Here is a 26,336-nt window from a genome sequence, read left to right on the forward strand (position 1 = left end):
ATCACAATACAATTTATATAATAATATGTACATATGTATGATAAAGTAATGTTGTGATAATATCCTGATGCTTCCTACATGAAACCAGGTACAATTTGAATATGCCAGTGTTTGATGAAAAGCATATTTCGCCATCTATGTATGTGCGTATGTAATGCACTAACGTTTCTCATCATCATTAAATAATCATTAAATAATTTCGGATAACTATACTTAGTGCAAGATCGAGTATTTTCACAACATTGAATTATCATTTATCGATGACTAAAGTCCTTACATAACTCTCTGGTATTTCTCTAGATTAAATTAATTAAAAATCGCTTAGGACACATAATACAATGAGATAGAATTAATTTTCCATAACACGAAATAAACAATTATGTGTCAATAATAAGTATAAAAGACAAGTTTACATTTGCATCGATAATTGCAAAATCATACTGATAAATTCAAATCCATTTTTAGACAATAATCAAAGTAAAGATTATCAATAATAGACGTTAAATAAATTTTCTATCTACAAGAGAATAATACATCCTGTTTTACCTACGTTTCATCATTTAACTTTAACCTATACGTACCTATACATACATAAATACAAAATTCTTACGGATCGTGTCCCTTGGTCTCTTTTCTTCCCCTTTTTCTTTGTATACTTTACGTATACTCTTACACATTTTATTATTATTATTATATCGTGTTAACTGCTTTTTATGAATATTGTATTATACATATTGTTACACATACTTGTGTCATCTACTTTGAAATTTGTAAACGCAGTGCAAAAAATTCTACAGATACGCATTAAAGTTGCCCTTGATAGATTATCAGCATTGAATGCTCTCACAAGAGTTTTGCATAAGTATGCTGAGCAATGATAAATTTGTTAATGTTAATGTGTAATTCATAATTTCAGGTTCATTTAGTTTGTTTAAAAAATCGAAACATTAATGATTATGATTAATAGTGATGTATCTGTAATGCAATTATTAACCGATCGTATACAGGTAGAAAAAGAAGGCGAATCGTTGGTAACTATTCGGGTATGAAACAAGAATAAAAATATTGATAGAAGTATTTCTTTCTAATAATTCAACAGATGTCCCTTAAGACGTACGATAGAGTAAATCGTGAGTACAAAACAAAAATTGCAACATATTATGAAGGAATAGACTTGTATTACAAATGTATTAATCATTTGGAATTGGTTCTTTTCAAAAAGTTGATCTTTTGTTGGTGGAATGATATGCAATTATTAGGAAAATGTTTAATTCATTTTTTATTGTATAAATATATAACCACAAAATATTACTAGAAAATCATTTTTGCAATTTGTAACAAGAGAAAATAAAAAGACAGAAACTGAATGAAAATTTTAACATAAAGAGACGAAAGATGAGGGAGTAAAATCAAAGTAAATAGAAGGTTGTAACTACATCATAAAGAAAGTTGTACAGTGTAAACATGAAAGCGATTAATTGTCAGCAAAATATTATTAATTGGAACGACGAACAATTATTACACAGTTTTCCCTAGCAAACCTTTTTCTCTAAGCGTTTCTCGCTTTACATCGTAATATATATCAACATTAACGACGTCAACGGCATCATCAATGTCAGTGCTATGTATGTAGTTGTTACTATCTCAAGTATCGCAAAGCTAAGAGACTTTACGCCTCTGTTTATGTGATGCAGTAAAAAATATATATATCTTTTCGATTTTTCTACAATTTCTTTACAGTTACTGTTTTACTTCTCTCAGTTACTGTTCCACCATCATTAAAATAATGAAGATTGGCGAAGATAGTTTGCTATTGTTATATGAAATTGAATTATTATTTTCTTATTCAGTCATAGCACACCATAGCGAAGAATAAGCGTAATTGTTTTCATTTATTTCTTTCCCAACATAACCGACAATCTGTACATTAAATCGCCTCAAGTCCTAAGCGCTTACATAAGGAAATTATTCGAACTGAATGTTTAAATGAATTTTACCTAATATTATTACCGCGGAATACCTCTTCTGAGCTTTGTTTGAAAAAGTGAGTAGTGAATAGAGAATAGTAATATGAAAGAGTCGTGTGTAAATATATACGCGCGCGTGCATTCGAATAACGGATTGTGAGATTTTTTTCCTTTCTTCCTTCTCTTCCTCCCTTTATCTTTTTACCCGTTAAAAAGGTATCTCTTTTGCGCGCAACATCAATATATGCGATTTTTCCGGCTTTTGGACAAGTATGTTTCGCTTTTATGAAATATACCAAATGTTCATTTCAGTAACTTGTCTATTTTGAATCGGAAGGAAGAAAGAGAGCTCGTGTACGTATGTGGATGTGCACATAAATCGAGGCAAAAGCCACGTGCAAATTACGTGCAAATATAAACAAATTTTTTAATCACTTCAATCTTGCAATGCCTTTTTATATTTTCTTGAAATGCATATTGTAAGTAAAATATCCGGTCGCAATTGTGTACTAATATTAAGATGAAGAATCACCAAAGAAAATATATATGTATATCTGAAAGGTAGCGCTTCGAATTGAAATTGTTGTACATATATAACCACAGTTTGCGAGTGTAGTTAATATAAAAACTTCTTGGAAAAGACAATAAAAGTTAAAAGAGCAAAAGTCAACAACAACCACATTTCTCTCACTCGCTCACTCACTCACTCAACAGTCAATCGCTCAATCACTCATTTACACTCTCTGTCTTTCTGTCTGTTTGTCTGTCTCCTCTCTCTCTCTCTCTCTCTCTCTCAATCCCTCTCTCTCGAAAAGTACAAACTCTTAAGTTACCGCGCTTAATAATAATCGTTCGAAAGTATTATTCTAAGGAAAATTGTCTCATTACCCCTTTCTTTTTTTCTCATTATTGCGCTTTCAAATCAGTGGCGAACATCGCTAAATCTGTCGTGGTATGTCTTATCGTTAACCCCTTAACCTACAACGTCGAGCTAGATTCGTGGTGCGTGTTTCGTGTACATGCGACAAACATTTTTCTTTTCTTGACCGCATTTGAACGCGCAGATATATTTTCTTGAAAAATATTAGAAAGGTACCCTCAAAAATCTTGTTCGATGATCAATTGGTAGTGATTATTTATGAAACATCTTGCAGCATAAAATTAGTAGTATTTTGCACAACTTCGAACGTTCAACCAGACCGTTAAATAGCTCGACGTTTGACCGACCCTGCCGATAGTTACAACACACGCTGTTGGAACTTAAATCGTAGGGTAAGGGGCTAAATATAGCAAATAATGAAATAGAACTATAAACCATGCACAACTATAAATCACGTTATATCACATTCAGCGATATCGGACCCCTATTTTGAAAAAAAATAAGCACGAAAGACACATGTTTCATCAGCAATACCAAATAAGGTAAAACATAAGATATAAATCAATCATTGTACCATTCATGTTATTATGCAGATTTTTCATAATAAAAATTCTTCATTCCGTTACTCTTGAATTATTTGAATTATTTGAACCCTATAGGAATCTTGTATTATCATGAAAATTTCACTAATCGTCATTTTAATAATATCTTTCATATAAGCCTTCACGCATAACTCGAATACTCGGTATCAATATCGTATAGGTTGCCAAACACCGGTGGTTTCATCTCGGCGATAATAATGGGGTCGATTATCACGGAAGACGGTGACAGCCGGAAACTGATTGTCCTGTATGTACTTGAGTGTTGCGCGTACCTAAGGCAGAACATTTCAAAGAACATGAATGAAAAAGAATCAGGTATAATGACAGGTTAGAAACATTTATCCAATGTTGATCTTGTGATCGTTCGATCGATTGCATCGCATTACCTGTGATACAAAATGTGGCAGTTCAACTTCCGGCGCAGTCGAAAGATGTTGTAGAATAAACTGATCGGATTGAGCTAACCAGAGATCGACTCCTCTCAAAGGATCATAGTTGAACGGTCCGATTCTAAGTAAACCAAGCGTACAGTCGTAAACATCCAGAACCTACACAACGATAGACAATCCTTTATGGTTATTAACAATGCGTTGCAAGTAATTTAGGTTAAAGGTGTGCGTAATAAAATCGTACTTAGAATTGAGATTTACATATTGCGACTCCTTCGAAATACTCGCGTACCCACCTGTTGACCTCCAGTTAAATGCCTAGCGCATCTCAGCGCTTGGTCGGGTCCCTTGTCGGGGAAAGTTGCAGGGAAGATCTCGCCCGTTTTTACATTCAATCCGATACCATATATTACCGGCCACTGAGTGCTACCTCTTATTGTAGTATTCAATTCGCCTACACAGCATATAGTTAGATCGATCTCCACTGGCTGCTTGTGAAATGCCGCTAAAAGAAATGCAACGTTTTTTATATTTTATCTAAACAGAAATGATAAAAAAAGAATGATCGGGGAGAGGGGAAGAGGAGTGGCGTTGGTGGTGGTAGCGGTAGAGAAAAAACTTACAAAGAATATTGCAAAACAATTCTTCGGAATAATTTCTTGGATCGGAATAACCACCAACGAGTTGTAGTTCCAGACGACCCTCTGGAAATCCAAGGGCGAGTTCTGTTACCCTCTGAATCATTGCTGCTGCTGCATCTTCTGTGCCAGCACCATCCAGGTGCGCTAACGCGGCAGCACCGGAACCTAAATCGCATATTGATTCACAAACGTATTCAATGAATGTGCGTGCGTTTGCACGCCCGCGTGTATCGAACTGTTGTCATCGTTTATTGGTGCAATTAAGCGATAATCGAAATCCTTATGGTAGGGCTTACCGGAATGCCTCACAACGACAATTATACAGGTAGTCATATCATCCGAGCCAATGATGCTCACATTTTCTGAAACAAAAGAATAAAGAGATAAAAGGCTAAACTTAGTTATTTTCGGGACTTATAGATTATTGTTTTCTTTTTGCAATTCGTTTGTTTCTGAATGAGATTGGAGTTAAAGAAAAAGGCAATGATTGCGAATGAGACACGGAGAATGTTAAAACTGACGGCTTTTTCTAGTAATGGCTTGTTTTATTCGCACGAGAGCTAAAGTATCGCTAAATCTACTCAGTTCTTTCTTGGTCTGACTGGCTATCAGTCTCTCTCTTGATGGTATATTAGTTCGCATAGCATATACATGTATTTGTGTTATTTTTCAATACTGAAATGCGCAGTGTTTCTTTCGGAAAATTCTCGAATAAGACAAACTGGAGACGGCATCTAGTCCAGTACAAATCGCTGCAACTAATATTATGTAGTCACAGGCATTACTGCAGGGTAATTCTCTCGTTAGTTAGATCAAATACAAAATAGTACGCAAGGATTACGCTGTTTAATTATACACGTGATTTGTCATCAGAGGCGACAATATTGGCTTTCTGTTAAACTAGGGTCGGTTATATGAGTACATACATATGCATGCATGATCCACGGTGTGATTGACGGCACTGCCTTTGAGTCAACTAGCAAATATGGAATTAACAATGAAACATAAACATTTCTATTATAAATGTATGTTAACAGTTTCTGATTTCCAGAGTTAGTAACTTATGGCGGCAATGATACGGTGTACGTAGAAATGCAGTACTTTCATATTTTATTTAAATATTCCCTTTTTTCCTCTCTTATTTTTTTTTCTTACGCACGCACGTACGTGCATAAAAGTATATGTACTCACAGAAAAATCGGGGTCAATTACATGAGTTGTACAAATGAATGAAATGGCTCATATTTACTGTCGTGTGGCAAAGTAGCGGCCATTTCCCTTTGACGTACGTAAAGAAGTCCCATCGGTCCCACTAATTTTGCTGGCATCGAACGAAGTTGAGCTGCAGTTTCACGATATACCGGATGAGCTACGTATAGCGATCTGCTATCCGTTGGAATGTCCTCTTGTAGGACTCCGTTTACCACCAGCACCATTCTGTATAACAAATTATGCAAGCTTCGTTAAAAATCAGAATAAACTATCATTAGTAGTAAGCAGTAAATACATCATACGCAATTCCCTAGTAAGTCGGAATAAAAATAATATTACGAGAGGACATTCTATAACGTAACTCATAACCATAACGTATTAAACAGCGACACTGATTCATAGGTATATATTCAATTCCGAGTAAACAAGCGAAACACGTACAAGTAAATCGCATAAGTACTACTTCCTTTATCGATATTCGAAAGAAATGGGATATAGATCTTTAGATCATTGAATGATCGACTAAAAATAAATATCGCGATAGGAATGAACAGAACGTATATGGAGCGGTGTCGAGAAAATTTGGCGATACATACATACATGTTAGATGCATTTTTTTAATAGGGTATTTTTCTACGTATCTAGGTTTACGATCTAAAAAGTATTACGACAAAGCTGTTTATGAGATCAATGGATCGAAGATTATCGGCAAGCATTGTTGGCATTCAGGCTCTGCCATTTGCGTTAACTGTATTAACGATAAAACCTCGGGATAATCATGCCAACCAGCCAGCCATTAGTCAGCCAGCCAGGCGGTATGCTGAGCCAGCCAGTCAGAACAGTCAGCCAGTTAGCCAGTCAGCTAGCCGCCAGTCAGTTAAGTCAGTTAGTCAGCCAGTCAGTCAGCCAGCCAGCGCCAGCCAGTTACGCCAGGGTAGCCAGCTAGCCAGCGTAGTTAGTTGCCAGCCAGCCAGCTGCCAGCTACCAGCTAGTCAGCCAGCCAGTCAGCCTGTCAGCCAGTCAACCAGCCAGTCAACTAACCAGTCAGCCTCTCTTCCTAATTTACTCGAAAGGTTAAGGTCATTTGCCCCGAATGACATTCTGTGTTTAACCTTTCGTTTGTTTAACGAGATTACTAACAAACCGAGAAGCGAAACTAGAGCGAGATTTCTTGAGATGCACCACCTCGCTGCTCATTCCTAAAATGATTTCCTATCAGTACGTTTTTTCGATTCTGATCTTTTATCTAAATGTAATTAATTTGGCGATCGGTCTTTTTCCTTGAAATTATTATCGATACGATTAATAAGTGGGGGGAGGAAACGCAAAAATAAGAAACGGAAAGCCTGTGTGCCTACATATACATATTCTGAAACATATACATATAATACCTATGCATGATATAAATATATTTTGTATAAAACCAAAACGTTTTGATTTGAGTCGGCTTTCACCGTTTATGTATATTTTTATCATATTTCAATCGTAATTTCATCAAGCTTTCGAATAAAACACACTGCTACATTTTAAGTATAACGAAGACATGAGAGAAAAAGACAGATAGATAGATAGATAGATAGATAGATAGATAGATAGATAGATAGATAGATAGATAGATAAATAGATAGATAGATTAGAGAAAGAGAAAGAGAAAGAGAAAGAGAAAGAGAAAGAGAGAGAGAGTGAGAGAGAGTGAGAGAGGGGACAGGGAATGTAGCTCAATGTGAGAAACGTTTTCTTTTGACTTCTTTTCATCTTTTTAAAAAGCTCACCTTCTAAAAAGAACTACGAGGTGGTTACAATTTTCCAAATAGACGAAACTTTTCTTGATAGAAATGATATTGTCGAAGAGCCAATTTGAAAGATTGAAAATTTGAAAATCCTTAGCGTTTCTTCGCTAACTAGTCGATTTTTGATTTGCCGAAATCGTAGCTCTGTAATATACTCGACTAGTTTCGATCGATAATGGATTTATTAAAATTGTCTACACATTTCCATCGATGACGTTCAGAGCAACACAGCAGACAGAGCAACATCGGGAAATTTTCGAGCAGAAGTTTGATTCATATTTCATAGGTGAAACGAATAATTTGTAAAATAACACAGATATACACAAAGTCAGAGCGCGATTAATCGTAGTATTTAATGCACACAATGTCTACGTGATAGAAGAATGAATCGCGATTCGATCGCGAAGAAATATTTGAAAGAACATGAATCCCAAATCAAGCACACGACTACGACTAAGCATTCACAACAACGTTTCATTCAATCGTCGTCTCGGTTAGGCTGAACTCATTAACAAATCGTGCTAATTATGGCTTCTATTATCGGTTAAAATGCCGATTGGTTGATCGGCGCGATCCATACACGGGTAGTGGGATGGGTTAAAATCCAGTCGGGACCAATCGAAGCGGGTGGTACCGATCAGATATCAAGTCGCCGCCGCTGCCGTTGCCGCCGCTGCCACCGCCGCCGCGCAGCCGACATCACCATCACCACCACGAATAACAAAATAACATGTTTGTTTCGCTTTTATACCTCCTCTCTTATTCTCCGTACCTCGAAAAGTGCTTTAAAATCAAAATCTTCTTCGCACAATGCTTTTTTCTTTCACTTATCTTGTAGCTGGTGTACCGCTTACAGATGATCGAAGCTATTACTAGAACAGTGGTAACATACTACTCTGCATCTAGTTTGATACACTATAGGTGTGCACTATAGTTTTATCAAAATTCATTGAGATACTAAATTAGTTTATACTTTATATATATTGTCATTTGAATCAAAACATAACAAAGTAACAAAACCAAATTTTAAAACTGAGATTTGATTCCTTACCTTTGAAAAGGTTAATTCGCGAAATGAATTGTCCATACTCTGACACTGATTAAATAATCAGTACATAAATATGTACCTATCTCAAATTAAAGACATGGTAAGTTATGGAGGAAGATGGTAAAAATCGTGAACGGAAGATAAACATCAGAATAAAGATGCGTTGAGATTATGCTTGATTATATAAACTGTATTTTAATGACCTTTATCTCGATCGGTCGACATAATATATGTATGTATTCTCTCTTTGATATCCCTAACCTTTCTTATCTTCTACAGAAAATCTCTTCTTCCCCAAAACATTCTTCAACTATCGTATAATATAATAAATCTGAGAAAATGAAATTTCTTAAAATTTCTTAAATGCGATCTTCAGTCACTTATCAGAGTCATTTGTTTAACATTGTGTTTATTTTATGCGAGCATTTGTAATTCGTATTATAATTTTTTTTTTCATTTTGCAAACATATCGTTTGTGTTGTGCGTATATATTTATACAGGTGGATTAGCAATATTCTTGATTTCATAGGAAATATTCTTCTTTTTTGCACAACGATCTTTTGTATACAACACATGGAACACGAGTCAGATACAAACTTCTGTAAGATGTAGAAAATGAAAATGACGTTCGCAGTAAATAAAGATTAGTGTATCGTTATACACCAAAGAACTGTCGTATTCGTATTCGTCGGACAACGTAGCATATAAATAGTCTTTCTATTCCTGCTCTTTGCGATTTCTCTGTAAGTCATTATATCCGGCTTATAAATATAAAAATATCGTTTCGATGCCTACCGAGAGAACACTATTATTTACTCATGGGGGAATGAATAATGAAAAAAATGCAGATTGCAAGTATATAACCATTCTTGTCATCCTGTATGATCTTTATCATCAAAGTTAGTCAGATAAATAGATAGCAAGAATGAAATTTAGCTGAACGAAGAATTATCGACGGAATTATCGCGGAAAGACAAAAAGAAAGGAACAAATGTTAAGTCGAAAATGGAAAAAGATCAGTCGTAAAAAAGGGTAAGAAAAAGGATCGAAGGAAGGAGCGGTGGAAGGGCAAAAGAGAGAGACGGAATGGAACGAAACATCTTGGTTGTTCGTGACCATAACCGGCGAAGAGGTTAGTAATAGGTTGGTCGGTTGGTTGGTTGGTTGGTTGGTTGGTTGGATGGCTGACTAGCTGACTGTGCAGATCGAGCCACACGGAAATCCACTTGAAAAGTAGCCATTACCTTAATTATTGGTCTTTCGTAGAGAGACTATGTGCACGTTAGCCAGAATACGATGCGAAGTGTGTTGGTCGGTTCTCCTGTCCTGTACAATTGGTTGAGAATTCCTTTCCACGACATTTTGCTCAGAATCTATCGTTAACTTCGCAAGCTACTTGCAAGGATAATAAAAACGCAAGGAAACAAAAACGTTATATCGTCTAACGAAAGTATTTCGAAATCGAAAAAAAGAAGCAATCGTAAAGAGCGATTAAAATAAAAGCATATTAGTAAAGGAAAGGTATTTGCTAATAAAGTTAATATTCATAATAAGATTAGAAATAAAGTAAAATTTGCATAGCATTTGAAGGAACGTTCGAATGGCAACATGCGAGAAAATGGCCAAGTATGTACCTAAATCTCTCTCGGTCAGATTTTTTCACATTTACACGATCCTTGCTGTTTTCGAGGGTATAATTTCGGAACGGCATACCAGAAACTTGGTATCTGCTCCCCCTCGCTCGCTCGCTCTTCCTTCTTTCTACCGATTACTCGCATAATGCACGCCAACTACGTAGTTACACTCGCGCCACGTTACATGTACACCTATATACGGCTGAGTGTAATTACACAGCTAGGATGCGGCCACGCAGTTATTTATTTAAGCGTGCAAAGGGCCGTAGCCATTAACGGGTGCCTTTCCTCGAATCACCTTCTCTGTGGGGCTGGTATTCTAATGACTGGTGATTTCACTGAGAATCTCTACCAAGTAAATCTAAATGACTACGCGCGACTTTGCCCGAGCAAAACGAGCATTTTCAATCGAACAATTTTCCTCTTTCTATCGTCCACTTCCATGTGGTATACCATATACACCCGTCATTCACTTTGCTCCGCTTTATCTTCTCCTTAACCGATCATGACTTTTCGGTTCTGTTTATTCTGTTAAATCAATTCAATTCGCTTAATTAAATTAACCAATTAACGGCAAATTACCGTTATCATTATCGTTATCAGATATGGATATAGATTTTGTTGGGTAATTGAATCTTCGAGTCTAAAATACAACGATATCAATGTCATAGCTGATTAACTTCATCCTACTACAGTCCGCGGTATTCGCAAGGATATGCGGGTGAAATGCAATGAATATTTGTGTTAGCGTTATTATGCTATAGGAAAATGGAAAAATGGTCGAAATGCGTGTTACGAAAGCCCTCCCCACACACACAATTCCACACTGTTTGTATACGGTATACTGTAATTGTAATATACAACGTCTGGTAAGCGGGGACAGCGCGAAAGACCAATGGAAAATTTCACACTGTGCCGCCGTCGCGTCGGTTCGATTGCAGACGTCACGAGTGAAATGATAAATTATTATTACCAACAGAGAATTGTTTACGCGAAATAAGGAGGAAGCAAAACGAGAAATCAAGTAACGAAATCGAATCATTCTGTGATAACAACACGAAAAAAGGAGGTCGACATCATTTAGTAACGCGTTTTATCTTGGGTGGAATTGACTTGCGAGTGCGACCAACTTGTGTCGTAACTTGTAACGACAATTCGATAATTTCACTGTAAAAATGTTCTTTTATTTCTTTTATTTCTGGTTGTTCGTGCACAGCGAATCCAATTGCAACGATAATTTGATCGTTCTTTCCTCCAAGAAAATTGTTACGATTTATATACGTTACAAAGAACCAAATTAGTTGCGTAAAATTTCAACTGGCTTTCATTTGTAGCCAAGCGTTTTACCTAGTCATGCACCTCATCGTCGATATCAATGGATAGCTGAATTTATTTTGAATTTGGCGGGATCTACAAATCGAAGAATTCCGATTCTAACAGATAGCGTGAATAACGAAGAGCGAATATTACCGTTACCACCTATCGGTATTTATCAATAGCTATAGCAAATATTGTTTATTAAAGATATGAAACATCGTGATTAAATATCTATGCAACAATCGTGCTCATTTATTTGCTTTTGTTCGGTTGGAGATGATTTTCTTCGTTCTTTTTTCGATTATTCGATTCAATAGATTAACGTTATACGAGGAAAGAATATCTACTAGTACTAAAGAACATCTAATCGCTACTACTACTATTACTACTACTACTACTACTACTACTACTACTACTACTACTACTACTACTACTACTACTACTGCTACTACTACTACTACTACTACAGATTAAACTAATCGTTGCATCGCAAATGGTTTCTCTGCATGTTCAATGTAACAATAAGAATCTGCAGCACGTTCAATGTACAATAAGTTTTCGTTAATAACGGTACGTTTGTCGATGAATTAAAATCCTCGTTGAATCACTAGTACATGTATAATCCAAGATAGAAAATTTATCGAAAAGGTTATCAACGGAAACCGAGCAAAAGATATTCTAACTCATCGATTTGCTTTTTTTATATACATATGTACGTACAATGGACATGAATAATTACCATATACAATTCAAAGGGATTCTACGCGGTTGGTTTTTTCCTCTTTCTAGATTACAACTAAAACATCTTGGAGAAATAAATGACTAAACCGTTTTACGATAAGATTAGTAGAGAACACGATCATCCTACATACTACGCCGAGGGAGAACCGACAATGAATTGAAAATAGAAAAATTCACTACGTTTGAGTGACGAAGCAATCTGACGATACAATCTGTTTTCTCCCCAATACGCAAATATCCCGATTAATTTTATGATCGTACATAATAATCGTGAATATTCCAATACGGTACGATTAAAGAATAACCGATATATGTATTATTCTAATTATCTGAATGAACAAACATTGAAAACATTGAAACAGAAAGTATGTACGTATTTAGTTAGACAAGTAAGAAACAAGCGAAATCATGAATACAGTAAAGGGACGTATGTAAGTATTTATAAGTGGTCACCGTGATCAGTCAAACTTTTACATCTTCGTCTTATCCCCAGTTTTCTTTCTGAAACCGAAAAGAGCCAGTCTGAACTAAATCGAATCGAATCGAATCGAATCGAATCGAATCGAATCGAATCGAATCGAATCGAATCGAATCGAATCGAATCGAATCGAATCGAATCGAATCGAATCAAAAATTTGTACACTAAGAAAAGACACGGACAGCAACCTGTTCGGTTTTAGCAGTTAAAATTATTGAATTTATAGTTTTTCCATAGTTGGAACGGGAGACGATAACGCACATAATAAGCACGCTCAGATAACGAGTAGCCGTTTGAGCTAACGTAGTCCGATAAACGGTGCCCAAATACCATATGTATATGCGTACATAAAAACGACCATCATCTAAAGCGGACCAACCACAAACAACTATTTACCAGATTGATTATCGAACATTCAAGTCTATCGATATCCTGATACTTTATTTCGACGTATTCGTTATACGTACAATGTTTGTTACCTAACGATCTCTAAAATGATCTTGTTTCAATGCAATGTTCTTCTCTTACCGAAACACCAATAATCCAAAGAATAAATATGTATCAAGACTTTATACATATACTTGACATAAAAGTAAATAGCGATTACAATATGATTACATTTGAAATGTAGATTTTAAAAAGAACAAAACAGCTGAAAATGTAATATAATGTAAAATCGGAAGTTCGCCCAAACCCGAAAGAGGAAGACTAAGTAAAATAAATAATATGGTTAAATTTTTAGTCGTTTCGATTCGTCATCGATATGGGAGTGCAATCGCAATATTGGATCGCAAGCGTTTTTTCATACTCACTTTACGGTTCTTCGGATTTTTCTTCAAACTGATCGACACGTTCCTGCCGCCATTTTTGAGAAATATGCTGCGTTTGGTATTGCTTTCGTTCCTTTTTTGCTTTTCCTCCTTCAACTTTTCGCGATCTTTCTGCAATATTAAAAAAGGAAAAGTTTTGAAAACGAAGCTTGAAAACCAGCTCCAAATTTATGATTTGAACATTCATTCAATTCAAACGTTTTTGTCGTGCCTTTCCTCTCTAAATTTGATTCGTTGATATTCCTTCGAACATTCCTAAGTCATATTGGTTAAATACGCGCATGTATTTGTCGCGTGATATGTATCTCCTATTCGAGTGAAATAAAACGAGACATTTTTTACGTTTAAGTCTACGTTTTTTAAGTTAAAACATTTTTCCCTCTCACTCCATTTGTTACATCCACAGGAAGGTTCTAACAATTGGAATGACTCATCACGAGTAACGGTAAATTGTACCTACGTTCATTCGCTCTAACTTAGATATTACAAGCATCATAAAAATGCATTTACGTTGATGCGAGGTTTACTTAAATCATATGAATCGATTAAACAATAGGAAATAAAGCTGTCGGTAGAAAAATCTCTCTAAAATTAAAAAAAAATTTAGAACATAGCTCGTTTGTTGATTGTGTCGTGAATTGCACTCTACCCTGCTTACGTCACGTTACAGGAAACCAAATCCAGCGATTCTTATTTTCTTTTCAATACTTTCTGGTGCCCCCACTGTCTAGCGTTCATAGAAAGAAGAAAACACACACAAAAAAAGAGAGAAAAGAAGAAAGGAAGAAAGGAAGGAAGGAACAACCAACTACATATGCCATATGCTCTCAAATAACATAACTATAGTACCTATACATACGTACAATCGTAGTAAGTGAATTTGCATACAGTAGCCCAGCAAGCCTGCAATCGTCTGATTCTCTACATATTTATGCGCTACGACTTCCTCCGATTGTTTATAAACGTATTCGTTTATACTGGATGAACAATGTGACGAACTTATATCCTTTTTCTTTTTCCTTTTTTCATATACTCTTGCACGTACAATATGCAGTCGACTTTAATCGGAACACGATTAAAACGCGTTCTATGTTTCTGTATTTGATACGAAGTTATCAATTTGTCGACAGTTAACTATCGAAAGACTAGTACCTACGTTTACCTGCAAACGGTAATGGCAATTATAATTCCATAATCACGCTGATCTGTTGTCAAAATGTGTGATTACGCGCATCTAATCCGTGCACGCACGCAATTGTATAGGTGAAAAGAATACGGATAGGATTCACGGCGTGAACGGCGCGTGCGTGGACACGGACGTAAGTACATGTGCACGTACACCACAAGCTAGTCCGCATTCCACGAGTGGAACAACCGGTACACGGTCCAGTGACTCTCAAGTTGCATCTCTCAAAGTTGTGTTCGAATGGGATGGAATCGTTATGCAACAGACAACAGAAGACGAGAGTCAGTGGCCCGTTGAATTCACGGAAGGTGAACTGTTCTTCCGGGTCCTCTTCTCTTCTTTTCCTATCTCACTACCTTTCTTCTCTCTTTTTCCTCTTTACTCATTTCATTCGTTTAGTTTCGTCACTTACACAGCGAACACGCGCTTATAGTTTGCGGATGGATTGAAATCGAAAGTCGTACTGTCCGTAACACAAAAAAAAATGACGCACACCTGTTTCTTACAGATAGTCGTCACTTTTTCCCCTCTTTCTCTTTGGTTTCTCGATTCTACTTTTCACGTGTATCTGTGTCCTAATTCTACGAGATAGCATGCTCTTCGATATCCGCGTTCATACAAAATACGGTTAGAGTTAAAATGCAATTGTCTTATCGATCCGAACAGGACGCACTTATCTAACGACTCGCTTAACCATGGTATTTTCTTTATTTATTTAAAAAATGTTCCTCTGTAAAACAACGATAATCAATTTGATAGAATAATAAATTGCTACAACTCTATCTTTCCCTCGAATACGTCTGGGTCTAAGGATATCAGTGTTAAAATATCGGCGTCAAAAAGTATTAGTAGAACAATCGTGGTGTAACTCGATACCCTCAACGCTAAGTTTTGGCAACAATTAATATTTTGCAAGGCAGTAATAATACGTTCGTAAATCTCTGTAAGCGATAATTATCTAGGGAGCTAGAGTGAATCTAAATTTCTAATCTGCCCCTCCCTCCTGCCCTTTCTCCCCCCCCCCCCCTCCTTCATGCTTCGAGCTAACAATAAGCTTAAATCTGAGTTTCTGATTTATGTAGACCCCGTAGGGAGTGCAGTTACCAGGCCACTCTACACTCCACACACTACACAGTACACACTACGCACACCTTCTTTACCCTCAACGCGCATACGTAGATACACTTCTATGTATATATTCACATACCTAGCGTATATACTATATACGTAAGTACATCCATATGCTTACATCTATTCCCGGTGCGATGTTGCAACGATACGCATGTACGCAAGACACATTATCCTATTAGTGGTACTTACCTATACGTGTCGATGAAACGCATCACAACATATTCCTATGAATATAAACACCGAGTGTGTGTATCTGTTGAACCGTAGTGCGAATGAATTTGTCCAGACGCATACGTAACGATGCGTCAACAAAACATATATATGCACTTAAAATCAACTTTTATACAACTGTCGTCAAATTTTAATTGGACTTTATTGAAGTAAAAAGTAATCTATGATAATAGTATTTTTATGTAAAAGTTTTTTTTAAAGGCAATGATCTATTATTTCCAAAAATTTCTACGCACACGTAAAGCAACTTAAAAGAAAAGGCGTCGGCAACAAATATATAAAATATCAAAGAATAAAAAAATTAAAAATTCGTTCAAAATATCTCATGTCCGATCCGATCGATACAATATTTCGTTTCGTATTTAAATTCTGCGTCTAATTTGATAGGATAGGAAATATAATAAATTTCCTTCCTGACAATAATATCAAATTTCATTCAAAATCACCAATAATCGACAAATACGAAGATCTAAGAACAAGTAGAACAAAAAAAACAACACTCGTATAAAGGTGTATGCGAATTAACGTTACAAAAAGGGAACCGAGCCGTATCGAATCATATCGAGTCATCGAGTCGTGCATAACATTGAAACGTTACGGAAAATGATGGTATATCGTTGGATGGCAAGTGGTAAGTAAGTAGCTGTCACAGATGAACTAGCGGAAGAGTAAAAGGTTAACACCCTCTACTAGCCTTAAGAGCATCTTAACTCAGTTTAGTCCGTGACTTAAGAGAGTTTCGAGAGCCGAGAGACTCGTGTATCCACCACTACTATTATCACCAGCTCTACTCTTAAATACACATACAGTATACATCCATATTCTCATCTCCCTGCCGCCGCGCTGCCTTTATCATCATTTGAAAAGACTCAAAATCTTATATTTCCAATCAAGATACCTCCATTTAATCATGTTACTGTTTCCAATTTCTTCTAACCAATTGATGATTATTCTCAATCGAATTTTGCAAAAAATGCAAAAGAGTGAAATATCTACCGTATATACTTTAGTCTGGCATATTTGTTTTCTTCTCCTTCATTGGAACGTCTAAAAAATTTAATAATTATTAAAGTACAAAAAAAAAAAAAAATTCAGGTTAAGATTAAGTCAATAGGAAACTCTGGAAGTTTATGGCTCGAGTTTGTGCGAATACCGGGGATTAGTTACAATTTCATGCACAAATCACTTTAATATTTTCCTATTAAGCCATATAACCACGTTGCACGAGTTCCTATTACAGTTGCAGAGGAATATATAATATAGCCTAAGTATATACTATGCTATATTATATATGTCCATACATAAAGTACAGTGGTGTACATATTAAACATGTACACAAAGGAATACTTAAACTCTTTTCAATCACATATGAATATGTGCGACGAGTCTAATAATAATTACGCGTGTCTAATATTCAAGAATAAAAGTAAAAACTGCGAGATTTCGGATCGTTACATAGAATACTCAAAATAGAATTAGTGAGAGCAATCATAAACGATGGATGAATTTTTGTAACTTATGAGTACAAAAATTCTATTTCCTCTTTAAAAAAAAAGGAAATAAGTAAAGTGTATGAAATTAACCGTATTTCATTAAAAGAAGATAAAAGCAACAGTTTCAAGGGCGCAAAAGAAAAATATACAGATTTTCGATAAAAATCGTAGAAATAATTGAAAGAGCGAAGGAAAAGAAAAAGGGAAAGGTAGAAAAAGATGGATAATATAAGATCGAAGAATGGCAAAATATTAGAAAAGAGAAATGAACTTGGACATACAGAATATATGGTTGGGCGAGTAAAGAGAATAGATGAAATAAATACAAAATAAATGAAAAAAAATTAAATGTACAAACGGTAGAGTAAGTAAAAAATTAGACTCGTGAATATATCGAAAAAATGGGTCGACGATTCTGGTTAGTGGTTAATAGTTATGGGCCATGCATAACTATTCTAATCTAAATGTAGCTATGTAATACTATGTAATCTAACTTAACATTATCATATAATAATATAATAGACTATGTAATCTAAACATAAACTAATCTAAATGTAACACCTATAGTAAGTATTGTATACACACGTGGTGTTCAAGAAAATGCTTGATACCAAGAACACACGTAGACAAGATACAACACCGAAGCCTCATGGCTTCAGGGTCCCAGCCACGGCCAGATTAATGAAGTTCATTCGCACAGTGACTCTCAATCGTTAATCGGTATTTCGTAAAGCTATTTTAGTTTTCGCTATACCCAACAATTCTTCTTTTTTTTCAGGCTTTAATTACAAAAAATTCCGGTAATATTGCAATTAGTAAAACAACTGATAGCAATATACCACTTCCTATAACGAATATTTCTTCAAATTTTGCTATTATATCATATAACTTTATCATTAATACAATCTCATCAAAAAATCAACTTGTTGGCTAGCTTCAAATATTATATATATATATATATATATATATATAATTATTTGCATTAAATATATATGTCTGTGTATGAACGCACGGTCTTTTCGCGAACAATTAAGTTTCATCGTCCATCTATTTTATGAGTCAATTTTATTCTGTGCTTAATAATTCAAGAATAACAGGAACGCAAAAGAGTATTTTCCAATCGATGTTTAAGTGGTCTTATTTTTCAATATTCTTCATTTTTAAGTAATTTTCGCATAAGTTTCAGTTCAAACGTTAACGTAATATTTAAATTATGTAATTTCACTTATATAATATTAGACAAATACAATAAAATATTGTTTCTTTCTTTCATCAACAAATTTGATAATTTATATTATTTAAACATTTTATAGAAAAATTAAATCCAGACTTACGGTACGATATATTGATATATCTATCGACCGATTAATCTACAAGAAAACAATATTAAAAGAACGAAAGGTGAAAAAGAAAACCGAATTTGATTGATCGACAAAAGAACTCAAATAGCATTACAATACGAGTACACTGTATACGACGCGCCGATTTCCTGTATGCCTGTATGTAATGCGACACTCGGCTTCGATAGTGTACACGTTGTCGCTTGTAAATTGTGCAAGTTGTTCTACGACGCAATTTTCCTACATACATATGTATACAGATATGTACAGCTTTTCACTTGATATCACTTGTATACCTCCACCTTTGCATACTTTACAATGCGTATGAAAATTCGAGAACTTTATATGTTCTGTTTCATTTTATCTCAATTGCCTTAGTAGATGTTAGAAATTAAATAGATTATGCTCATCTTTGTTTTTATATGCGAATATTATCATATCTGCATTACTTGCACGTGTAAAATTATAAAAACTATAAAATTCTAAAATTATAAAATTCTAACGGCAACTGCACTATTTTATTAGACCATTTGCGGGCTTACAGGTCATGATATGCGAGTCGTAAAAAATTGTTTACAAACACATTGTCTTGGCGGTTGACTCCCAACGTTTACAAATACGTTAGAAACAGTTGTGCGCCGTGGCGTACTGAATCAAAAATTATAAGAATTTGTCAGAAATTAAAAATCTGTGAAAACCAACATTTTTTGTGTAATATACTTTTAATAAGTTTCAACATCGACCATGACAGCACTTACCACTTTACGGCAGTTGATTGAACAAATGGTGTCCGATTTTGCAAATAGGTGATGAAAAGGTAATGTCTAGTAATGTTGAACCTGCATTCGACAGGGCAACGAGGAGATGGCTATCGTAAAATAGTAGTTACGCAACAAGTAACTGGTTGTATGTATACACACGCGTTGTAGTCGATCCGAAACGAAACGTCAGTGGTCACACTGTCATCGTCACTGTCATCGTCACCGTCGCCGTCACAGCCGCCGTCGCCGTCACAGCCGCCGTCGCCGTCGTCGTCGCCGTCACCGTTACCGTTATAGTCGATATTGTCCTTCACATTGCCAGCACATAATGTTATCGAGCACACACGACATAATAACTAACCAACTCGGATTCGTTCAAAGCTTGAGAGCGAAAGAAACGATGGAATGACGAGAGAAAAAACCGTAAAGATATAGATAGAAGAGATACGATCTGATCGTGGTAGTCTTGTCACTTACGATTGCCAGTTACACACAGTCCAAACAGAAAAAGTGAGGCGCTTCGAGTGACAGTTAAACAAAAATTCAATAAGATTGAACCGACACGTTTTCTTTTTCATTACAATTACTCACACAACATCTACATAGTCCGCACTAGCACTCGCGTCTGCACTCGACCTCGTCGTCAGAGTCGCCTCCTCTCCTACCATCTAGCTTCGTTTGTTTCCGTCATTCTTCGACTTTCGCGGCAACAATGGCGCCTTTTGCGATTCGAAATTATGTTTCAACTAATTCTAATTACAAAACCAATTGATTTTCTATAGTCTGTGCTTTCTTTTTTCAACAAATGATGATTGCTTGTTACTTATTACATAGTATTCCGAATGAACAGGAAACAAGATAGCTATAAAGCATTATAAAGCACTTCACTTTAATATGTGTATTTATTTTCATGCTTATTGCATATGTATCATATATAACTATAAATATATATTAATAAAAGGATCGTTATCAAATCTTTTCATAATATCCATTAAGAGAAGTAATTCTATAATTTACTTTAGAATTTCATAGAATCCTCAAAGTAAACTAAAAGTAAAATATATAACTACGTTCGAATATAATCAATTTATATATATATAACTTTATATATATTTATAATTTTTATCAGTGACACAATGTACCGATGTAATATATTTTTTTAAATACAAATACTGTCATATTATATATTCTCACAATGTGTTCCCTAACTTTTATGTTTCGTGAAAACGTTGTGTAATATGTTATTGTCTAATATGTTACATTACAGATGAGATACCTCGTTTATCCTTACATAACATACATGTGCATATATACATACATACATACGCGCGCGCGCGCGCGCGCGCGCGCGTGTGCGTGTGCGTGTGCGTGTGCGTGCGTGCGTGCGTGCGTGTGTGCGTGTGTGTGTGTGTGTGTGTGTGTGTGTGTGTGTGTGTGTGTGTGTGTGTGTCATTGTACATATCAGGGGCGTGGTTGTAAGGTTGTTACTGAGGAATCTACTATATCGACATATGACACTCTTTAATATCCATTGAATCATAGTTGAATTTGGATGATTCCTACGACGTAGCACAACTATAGAGATACATACATATAAAAACAGAGTGCGTGAGCGAGCTGAAAAAGCGATATAGGAATAGGAAGAGAACGCTCCATAGAAACCCCTTGTGTCCTTCTCTGATAAAGTATGCAGATTCGTACAATATGCAAGTGAAACACCGATCAACGAGTGACGCCAGTGTGCATGGCCGATTAGAGACGAGTAGAAAGGGACCTTTATGCAGCGTTCTCTTCCTATTCTTATATTGTATCTATTTGCACTGTTTTACACGGTATTATATGATTGGCATACTTTACCTTTGTATCTCTATGGGTACAATCGCACAATGTATGTACATACTACAGATAAATATACACCCCATTCTTAATTAATATATATACATTGTATATGTGTACATTGAAAAATATTTGTTACTAATTAGACATTTAATATGAAAGTAACTTCAATGATTAAACTTTTTCAGATATATAACAGTTACTAGGCAAATCTCAGATATATAATTACATATCAGGTAATCAAGACAGTTCATAGGTTCTCCGTTTTTAGGTTATTAAGTATAATTTTTGTAAAAGCTTGTAAACAAAACGATAAATGAACGAAATAGAAAAACGCGGTACATTTTAATTTTTAAAAATATCGTTTCGAAAAGGAGCACAAAGAGAGAGAGAGACAGAGAGACAGAGAGAGAGAGAGGGGGAGAGAGTGAGAGTGCGGGGAAGAGCAAAAATACAGACATTTAATCAGGTACATATAATCTTGCGTATTGCACATGTGTACATATTTACACGCCACGTTACATATGTCTATATTCATAAGCGCATATATGTCATATACAATGTACACTGTACATTATATTTATAATATACACATTTGCTCAAGTCTTGAGCACCATCTATCGGAAGAAGATGGTACAGTATTTCATTAGAATTGTTTCGCCCCTCTATTCAGCTTTTGTGAATTTCATCGGCAGAGTCAAATGTGATTTGAAGATGGCGATACAGGAGTAGGGTTGAGCGGACGCTTCGTAAGGAAGCCTCTTATTTAGCAGTAATAGCTGAAATTTCGATCGCCGTTGTGTCTGGTGAGTAAAAAGTGATATCGAAGGAATTTTGAACAAATTTCGAGTGAGATTTAAGTAGAACATGAATGGGAAAGAAATCGGAGATTTCCATCGGTTGAGCAACGAAATCTCGGGATACCTACTTACACAAGTACATATGTACATACGTATGTACGAACCGTTCCTCTTTCCAGACTGGGAAGTTCAATGCGGAGCACAAGCATGTGTCACGTCGTGGTCAAACGAGAGCATGAGTTCTCTAGCGACCGTCTGTATGCGAACAGGAATATTTATGAGCATATGATACACATGATCATACCAATTTGTATTTGTATACTCGCGCGAGATCATAAAGCTGATTCAAACCAGAGACACGAAAATGGGCAAGAACTTGAGGCGTAACGGTATCATCGATTCATCTCGCTTTTGATCTAGTAAATAAAAAGTAGACTCTTTAATTAATTTCTTTAGTAAATAATTAGTTTCGTTGCAATTTTTTGCTTAAAATGAATTTATAATATGTAAATTGATTATAACGTTAATCGATTGAGAATTGAACAAGTAAATATAAATTATTTAATTTAATACAAAAAAGGTCTGTAATTTATAATTAGTGAAACAGCGAAGTAACAGTGAAAACGGTAAGGTGGAAAGTAAACGCTGACATCAATCGATGATACATATCTATAGTATGGTATAACAATTGGTTCATGTGCTTATTCTAAATGACAATAATACATACATACTGATAGATTAAAGACAGCAAAGAAATACCTGCGGTATTTCTCTTGGTTTCTTTCAGATGGTGGCGGGTTCTTTGCTTTTCGTGCTAATGAGGGGAACAATTCAAAAGGGGAGAGGCCTAAAACTACTAACACAATTTACTAATTGAGATGGAGATGGATTATCTTTGTACATATGTGTATATATACATGATATATATATATCTGCAATTGCCAAGTAAAAAAGAGAGCAAGCGATTATGGAATACCAAATGACCAAGCAGTACTCTCGTTTGCGTAAGGTTAATACGCACGCGATCTAGTCAAGAAAAGAAGACTTAAGTCTACTCCTTACAGAAGAAATTATAACGTTTCGTCATATAAAAGAAGACGATGCAATCAATCCAGAACATGCGAGCCTAACTGTAGAAGAAACATAATAACAGGCTTGAATTGCGAATGTTGTTCCAATCGTACCTTCAAAGTATTGCAAACAAAGACCGTATTTCTGGAAAACCGAGGATCGTGCATCGGATATCGCAAATGAATAACGACACACAGGTAACTCCATCGTAATGAAATATCAATAACCTACTGCTTCCGCTAGAATTTTATTACCAAAGGGAATATGTTACCAAAGAAACCATTAATCGAGCACTTGAAAAGCATCGGTGATGGTACGCGCGTAAACGCATAAGTATATGGTTTAATCTTATAGTAATGTGTCCTGCTACATATATATATAGCTGTGTTATTAACAGCAGTAATACCAAATTGGTCTCTGCTGAAAGATAAAGAATAGATGACCAACTTGAGGGGGAGTTGGTTATGATCGATTACATAATGAAGAATGTACTGCATGTTAATAATTTTTATGCAAAGGTAATGTACTATAACTGAGTAACAAATCTCGAAGTAAAAGTGACACTCGCCACCATGAAAAGGAGTTATTAACCCATGGAAAATTACGATGCCTTTATCGACTTACTTTCGTTCGTTGGTGTCAGCATTTCGTAATTTAATACCAAAAGAAAAAGAGAAAGATACGAATTTTCTAATTATAATTTTAAAGATTTATATTTCGTGACAAACAATAGATTTGAGTGTAAAAGAAGAACAATCTCTTTTGTTCATATGGAATGCGGTCAATACGGTTGATTTGATGTATGTTATCATCGAACGAACAATCGAAAACGAAAGACTAAGTGAGAAAGGGAGAGAGAGAGAGAGAGAGAAAGGAAGGGAGGTGAATCTATCATATACCGCGAGCGAGTAGGCAAATGAAAGGGTGGGGTTTAGAACAATTAGTATATCGTGATGGAGAAGGCGAGGGGTAGAAGAGGCATAAAAGAGGCAGAAGAGATATAAAGTTCTCGAAAGATTTGCGTATAGCAAAGCTGGTAACTCTATCTGAATAAATAACTATTTTATTGACAACAACTTTACTGACATATCGATGAGTATTGAATTCTCCTTCAAAGAAACATATTCTCTGAAGATAATGAGGAATTAGCGTAGTAGCAGCAGTCGGAATTGGACTCTGTTAGTTGAAAGAAAGTACAGCGAATGACCGAGTTGGAGGAAAGAAAGACGAAAGATTGTAGACGAGAAAATCGAAGAAGGAGGGTTGAAGGAACGAAAAAGGTATGGAAAGAGTCTGAAGCAGGGTGGAGAGGGTGTCTGGCTGGGCTGAGGGGTAAAATCCAGAGCGATATCGACCGTGAATTGCGCTTGCGTGGAAAAAGGCGCGCAATCGCTGTTGAGGAAGCAGCGTACCGCCGCGAGGAACAAGCAGTCAGTCGATCGTCGCGACGACCATCACCGACGAACAATAACCCTGTTGTTCTGCCGTACTTCTTTCTTTATATGGCCGCCGTTATTTCGCAGCTACTATTCCCTCTTGTACTGATATCAATCATTTTGTCGGTCAGAAGAAAAAGCTCCGTGTATTCTCATTGTCAGTACGTTGGTCTATTTCAACACGTAACCATTCGGCTGAATTCTTTGATTCTTCCGCGAAAACTGGGTAAATTGTTGTTCTTCGACTATCGGTTTTATCGTTATTCCATTTCTTCCGATATCCTTGTATCCTTGTAACAGCCTCGGTGATTCCAATGCGCGCACGAACGAAACGCGCATTTACGGAAAGCTACCACGTGAAAAGAGAAGTTGTCATTAGTAAGTATGCACCGAAGGAATTGTAAGTAAGAAGGGGAAAAGAACGCGCCTAGTTATTTCCATGATATTGGCTTTTTTCGTATTTCTTTCATTAGCCCACTTTTAATTTCTGGATTTCGATTACGAATGTAGGATTGGTAAACGATTATAACTATGATTTAAGATATTCACGACGACACGTAAGCTTCAAACAAGAATCCGTTTAAATGTATCACCCGACGCACGCTTGTTTGATGCAATAAATAAAAAGTTAGTGCAATAGACTGTGGACGAAGGAAAAACAGAACAAAAAAAGGAGTTAAAGAACTAAAGAGAGGAGAAACGCGAACAAAAGTGGGAAAGCGAAATAGAAGGAAGTAAGAGGGGGAGAAGAGAGGAAATATCGAAACGATAAGAATACGATAACCAACTATAGTTACTTTGAACACGAACGTATTGCCTCGCTAAGCCTAACTCCGTTGCTCCTAGTTCTGGCTACAACAAATAAATAACAAATTTTCCTTCAGGACCAAAGTAGAGCCGATGATGAGCGCATTGTGCGATTTTAATATTGATTGTGAAAGTAAAAACAATCACGATTGACGTGTGTTTTGATAAAAAAAGGAAAAAGAAAGAGAAAGGGTGAATCGCAAGTTGCGTATGTAATTGTGTAGGATTAAAAAACAAATAGAAAGTTAAATGGTCAAAATCGATATGCAACAAAACGTTTTAAGTCAAGTAGCTGGAAGCGAACAACTGCAACAAGAAGAAGTTCAGCTGACCGAATTATTACCAGTGAAGCAATCGCGAATAAGGGAGAATGAAATTTTTAAACATATGAACACAAATGCTGATGCGACCGATGCTTTGAAGATACTGCGAAGTTTCACAACTGCCGATAGTTGCTATAACAACGATGAACATGAACTTTGCTCGCGAAATTTGTCTCTTTGCCAAAAAATCGAGCAAATTGAACAAGAAAAACAAGAGAAGGACAAACAGTGGCGAGAAGATAAACTGCGAAAGAGAATTGCAGAGTACGATAAACAAGTGATCGATAGCACCGAAATCAGAAAAGAAAAAGAAAGAAACAATGTTCGAAGATTCGAAAATAAATCGAGGACAAAGAACAGAAAATACAAACATTTCGATAAAAAGTCGATGA

At 35.8% G+C, this 26,336-nt stretch overlaps 2 protein-coding genes across 8 annotated transcripts in view; one reads left to right on the top strand and one right to left on the bottom strand.

The window, feature by feature from the left end:
- Positions 1–1,474: 1,474 nt before the first annotated feature.
- On the bottom strand, positions 1,475–20,330 carry LOC117237028 (protein N-terminal asparagine amidohydrolase). Of its 7 annotated transcripts, none has more exons than XM_033500610.1 (9): positions 20,149–20,308; positions 16,036–16,183; positions 13,512–13,640; positions 5,729–5,916; positions 4,776–4,841; positions 4,462–4,644; positions 4,135–4,343; positions 3,836–3,997; positions 1,475–3,721 (listed from the first exon to the last, which is right to left on the bottom strand). In XM_033500610.1, the coding sequence occupies exons 4-9, from the start codon at positions 5,913–5,915 to the stop codon at positions 3,596–3,598; spliced, it is 933 nt and encodes a 310-aa protein (XP_033356501.1). In that variant the 5' UTR covers position 5,916; positions 13,512–13,640; positions 16,036–16,183; positions 20,149–20,308; the 3' UTR covers positions 1,475–3,595. The 7 variants fall into 7 exon arrangements, with proteins under 7 accessions (XP_033356501.1, XP_033356500.1, XP_033356502.1 ...); XM_033500609.1 differs by lacking the exon at positions 16,036–16,183 and adding an exon at positions 19,669–19,749 and having other exon boundaries at positions 20,149–20,301; XM_033500611.1 differs by lacking the exon at positions 16,036–16,183 and having other exon boundaries at positions 20,263–20,330.
- Positions 20,331–25,158: 4,828 nt separating this feature from the next.
- The window catches only part of LOC117237022 (zinc finger protein 33A-like), a 6,521-nt gene continuing 5,343 nt past the window's right edge, over positions 25,159–26,336 (top strand). Inside the window, exon 1 of the mRNA XM_033500595.1 lies at positions 25,159–26,336. This exon is cut by the window's right edge and continues 5,343 nt beyond it. Within this exon, the coding sequence (XP_033356486.1) occupies positions 25,871–26,336 (466 nt within the window). The 5' untranslated portion in view covers positions 25,159–25,870.

This window comes from Bombus vosnesenskii, unplaced genomic scaffold (assembly GCF_011952255.1).
Source record: "Bombus vosnesenskii isolate JDL3184/JDL3185 unplaced genomic scaffold, Bvos_JDL3184-5_v1.1 scf7180000013353, whole genome shotgun sequence".
In the NCBI taxonomy this organism is placed as follows: domain Eukaryota; kingdom Metazoa; phylum Arthropoda; class Insecta; order Hymenoptera; family Apidae; genus Bombus; species Bombus vosnesenskii.